Source organism: Oratosquilla oratoria, chromosome 37 (assembly GCF_046742065.1).
Source record: "Oratosquilla oratoria isolate Oo_2021 chromosome 37, ASM4674206v1, whole genome shotgun sequence".
Taxonomy (NCBI): Eukaryota; Metazoa; Arthropoda; class Malacostraca; order Stomatopoda; family Squillidae; genus Oratosquilla; species Oratosquilla oratoria.
In genome coordinates, this window is record NC_134813.1 from 771,978 (window position 1) to 776,977 (window position 5,000).

Sequence of the window (5,000 nt, forward strand, 5' to 3'; positions counted from 1 at the left end):
GTGAACTAATTACATGGAAATAGATATATGTCCTTGCCCTGCGGCTTATTACCTGGATTCCTTTGACAAGCCCGGACAACGTCGGAAGCGCACTGGCAGCGACCGTCTCGTTCCAGACCTGGTCGTCGCCGGGCAGAAGGACCAGATCGAGGTGGGTGACGCCGGCCTTGAGTCGCGAAAGCGAGACCCTCGAGAGTTCGGCCATGTGCGACGAAATGTCCCTGCCGGTCACCGCCTCCTCCAGCTTGATGTTGTTCTGCTCGAAGCGGGGGTCCCACTTGGTGTCTTCCTCCCGTAGGGTGAGGGACCACGAGGGGTCCCGCGCGCCGTCGGGCATGTCACCGGAGACGATGACGTCGTAGTGGAGGACGCAGGCGGCGTCGACGGCGACCCAGGCGGTGGCGGCCAGGGGCCAAGCGGCCGAGGACAGCAGGATGGGCCACGTCGAGCGCAGGGCCTCCGTCACGGCCACCGGCACCAGGGAACCTGTGCTCCACACCACGGCAGACAACAGGAGAGAGAGAGGGAGGGAGGGAGAGACAAACAAAGAGATTAGTGGCGAGCAGAGAGAGAGATATAGATAGATAGATAGATTGATAGATAGATAGATAGATAGACAGAGAGAGAGAGAGAGAGAGAGAGAGAGAGAGAGAGAGAGAGAGAGAGAGAGAGAGAGAGAGAGAGAGAGAGAGAGAGAGAGAGGAGAGAGAGAGATAGAGAGAGAGAGAGAGAGAGAGACAGATAGACAGAGAGGGAGAGAGAGAGAGTTTCACCAGCGCTCCTATCTCTTTGAAGGTCATGTCGCACGATGGCGATGCAAGACCGCAATATTATAGTCACCCATTAACTGTTCTGTTTTTCTCCGTTTTCTTTGTTTCAAACCTACATGTTATTGCAGTCGAGATTTTGGGGGCATTGCTGACAAAGTCACACACCCAACTACTTTATGCTGAGGCAAAAATCTCTGCTCAAGCACAATGCTGATATAGTTTTGTTATCCCTAAAAAAAAAAAAAAAAAAAAAAATCTATCTATGGCTCCTTTTGGGTCCCGTTCTGTTCCCTTAGATAGATACGCTGGTTCTTGTCTCTTAAGCAAATATTTTCGTATTGTTTCATATATCTTCGTCCCTCATATTTTATCAATATGTGTAACACAATGTATTGACAATTGCAGCGTTCACAAGAACGGCTGCGACACTGCCATTGCAATAAGAGGTTGCATATTGTGTGCGTGATATGTATGTTTATATATATGTATATGTATATGTATATATATATATATATATATATATATATATATGTATATATATATGAATATATATATGTATACAATATACAATATATATATATATATATATATATATATATATATATACAATATATGATATATATATGTATATATATACAATATATAATATATATATATACAGTATATATATATATATATATATATGTATATATATGCAGAAAGATCACTATAAACAACACGTGATCCACAAATTTTGCTGGTAACCACTAAGGAAATCGGAAGAAAACAGTAATTCCCAAGCGCTCTCGTGTAATTCACATCTTCAGGGGAATACAGAAAAAGTTGTGTTACAAAGAGGTTTAAAAATAACAAGATTATACACTAGGAAAGGAACAGTCAAGGTACGAGATGTCACAAAATTAAACACTAGGAAAGGAACAGGGTAGGTTCGAGATGTCACAAAATTAAACACTAGGAAAGGAACTGGCATAGCACAAGATGACACGAAATATTACACTAGGAAAGGAACCGGTGAAGCACAAAAAGTCACATATGAAATAAGAATAAGTCTTGGTACACAAGGTCATCAATGAAAAAGAAATCTAGAGAACAGCACAATTCACCAAATTAAATTTGGTCACATACAACCTGATTACAAATCTAATTTATAAATGCCATTACTGATATTAAGAGTAGAACCTTCATAAAATTTTTTTTATAATACTACTTTCTATTATGTTTCTATTGACAAATGAATTACAAGAAATTATAGTGGAAGCATTAATCCAATTAATACAATGATTGAAGTCTTTCATGTGAACAAATAGAGCATTGGATTCTTGTGCTGTTCTAACACTATATTTATGTTGTTTAATTCTAGTTGATAGTTCTTTGCCTGTTTGTCCAATGTAATACTTTTCACAATCTCTGCAAGGGATTTTGTATATGCAGCCATCAGAATCAGCGGGAGAATTTTTAATTATTAATTTCTTAAAAGTGCATGGGTTATTAAACGCTACTTTAACATTCCATGTTTTAAGTAGATGAGGAACTTGAGAAAGATTGTTACTGTAAGGTAATACTAAAAGATTCTTAATGTCAAAAAGGGGAGGGGGTTGATTCCTATGAAAAGTTTTTTTCGCCAAAGAGAGAGCGTTATCTAAAAATGTTCTAGGGTACTTTAATCCTAAACCTAGGTTAACAATAGACTCAAATTCTTCATCAATGAATTCCGGGCTGCATATCCGCAAGGCACGTAAGAACATAGAAGAAAATACAGAAGGTTCTACTCTTAATATCAGTAATGGCATTTATAAATTAGATAAATTCATCATTAACAAGATTTGTAATCAGGTTGTATGTGACCAAATTTAATTTGGTGAATTGTGCTGTTCTCTAGATTTCTTTTTCATTGATGACCTTGTGTACCAAGACTTATTCTTATTTCATATGTGACTTTTTGTGCTTCACCGGTTCCTTTCCTAGTGTAATATTTCGTGTCATCTTGTGCTATGCCAGTTCCTTTCCTAGTGTTTAATTTTGTGACATCTCGTACCTACCCTGTTCCTTTCCTAGTGTTTAATTTTGTGACATCTCGTACCTTGACTGTTCCTTTCCTAGTGTATAATCTTGTTATTTTTAAACCTCTTTGTAACACAACTTTTTCTGTATTCCCCTGAAGATGTGAATTACACGAAAGCGCTTGGGAATTACTGTTTTCTTCCGATTTCCTTAGTGGTTACCAGCAAAAAATATGTGTGTATATATATATATATATATATATATATATATATATACATATAGACACTATACAAAAAAATATATATATATAGAGAGAGAGAGAAAGAGAGGCGGGTGAGAAAGAGAGAAGGAGAGAGAGGGAGAGAGGCAGAAAGAGGGAGAGAGGGAGAGAGTCAGAGTGAGGGGGAGAGGAGGAGAGAGAGAGAGAGCGAGAGAGAGAGAGAGAGAGAGAGAGAGAGATATATTCGTCCTGTTAACCAAGATCCCACCACTTTTCAATCCTCCTGGCTAACAGCCACCCCACCCTACTTCCTCGTCAACGGCTTCTACAGGCAGTTCCTTACCTTTCAGCTTCTCGCCGATCTCGTTGGTCTCCACCCTGACCTGGAGCTGTCCCTGGAGGAGGGCCTCCATGTCGCGGTAGGTCGGCTTGTCGTAAGTCCCGTTGGCCCAGCCGTCCTCGAAGGTCGAAGTGATGTCCTCGACCATGCGGCTCTTCTTCCTCCGCACGACCCTCTCGAGGGTGAGCTTGGCCACCTGCCCCGTCAGGCCCTTGACGAAGACCTGGTAGTCGAAGGCGCCGTCGTTCGAGAGCGTCATGACGGCCCAGCCGGCGTCGTACCTCCCGACGGCGCCGTAGGCCCCTCCGTCGTCGTCCCCAATGATGACCTTCTTCTCCAGTTGGTTTGTAAGGAGTTCGCCGCCCTTCGTCACCACGTAGGACGTGTCCGAGGACGTGCCCGAGGAGAGCGAGGTCGTCGGGGCGATGGGAGGAGTCAGGACAGCGGAGAAGACGTTGCAGGTCGCCCTCGGGGTGATGATGCCCTCAAGGACGAGATCTTCGGCGGTGGTGCTCCAGACACGCATTTCCACGCGCCCCCTCGCCAGGAGGCGGAGCCCTTCGTCACCTAAGGTCGTCATTACCTCCAGCCGGTTCACATCCTGAAGGAGAAGAGGGAGGGAAGCCCCTCAGTTGAATAAAATCACCCGGCGGCAGCTCAGTATATGATGTCTGACGCCAGGCTGAGGGTAGCCTCTGCCTGTCTATGGTAACAAAGAATACCTCAACTAAGAATTTCACTGCCGAGACCTTATTTTAGCTTCATTATTCTGACTGCCGCCTGCCATGTGGTCTTATTTACTTGAAATAAGGCTTCGGTAGTGAAAGGGTGAAGACTTTCAGCCTTCGTGTACAGACACACACACACACACACACACACACACACACACACACACACACACACACATTTCCCATAGATTGGGCCACATTCTCAGCTCTCATCTGAAAGGATAATATCTGTCGATCATGAGTCTAACACATGATCCAAGACCATGCACACATATACACCATACATCGGCCCATCCATAAATTCTGCAGCTCTCATCTGAAAGGGTAACAGCTGTCGATCACGAGTTCAGCACGTGATCCAAGACCCTAGTGGTAAACTCAGGGACTCACCGTGAAGACTTTGCTGAGGCGGACCGTCTCGACGACGGGTTCGACGGCCCTTGAAGGGATGAGTTCGACCACAAGTGTGACGTTGTGAGTGTCCTCCGACAGGAAGACCCCGTTGAAGACGAGGCTGATGTGAAGGGAGTCAGTGGGCGCCGACACGGAGATGATGGCGGTGCCACCCCCCTTCAGGAGGGGCTGGCTCGAGGGGCGCGCCGGCACCAGCAGGGCCGAGAAGACCTCCGAGTCGACGCCGCTGTAGCGCGCCACGAGCCCGCTGATGGTGTCCTCCGTGCTGTTCGAGGCTGGCACCAGCGCCACCCACAGCTTCTCGTCGCGGAGGAGTGCCCTGCACGAGGAGGAGGAGGAGGAAGAGGAAGAGGAAGAGGAAGAGGAGGAGGAGCAGGAGGAGGTGGAAGAGGAGGAGGAAGAGGAGGAGGAAGAGGAGGAAGAGGAGTAGGAGAAAGAGGAAGAGGAAGAGGAGGAGGAGGAGAAAGAGGAGGAGGAGGAGAAAGAGGATGAGGAGGAGAAAGAGGAGGAGGAGAAAGATGAAGAGG

General features: G+C 45.4%; 1 protein-coding gene across 1 annotated transcript in view; it reads right to left on the minus strand.

The window, feature by feature from the left end:
- LOC143019497 (dorsal-ventral patterning protein Sog-like) overlaps positions 1-5,000 on the minus strand; it is a gene marked incomplete at its 5' end in the record, with an annotated part of 19,757 nt that overhangs the window by 11,381 nt on the left and 3,376 nt on the right. Inside the window, 3 exon segments of the mRNA XM_076175138.1 lie at positions 53-486; positions 3,335-3,932; positions 4,450-4,792. Coding sequence (XP_076031253.1) covers positions 53-486; positions 3,335-3,932; positions 4,450-4,792 — 1,375 coding nt within the window.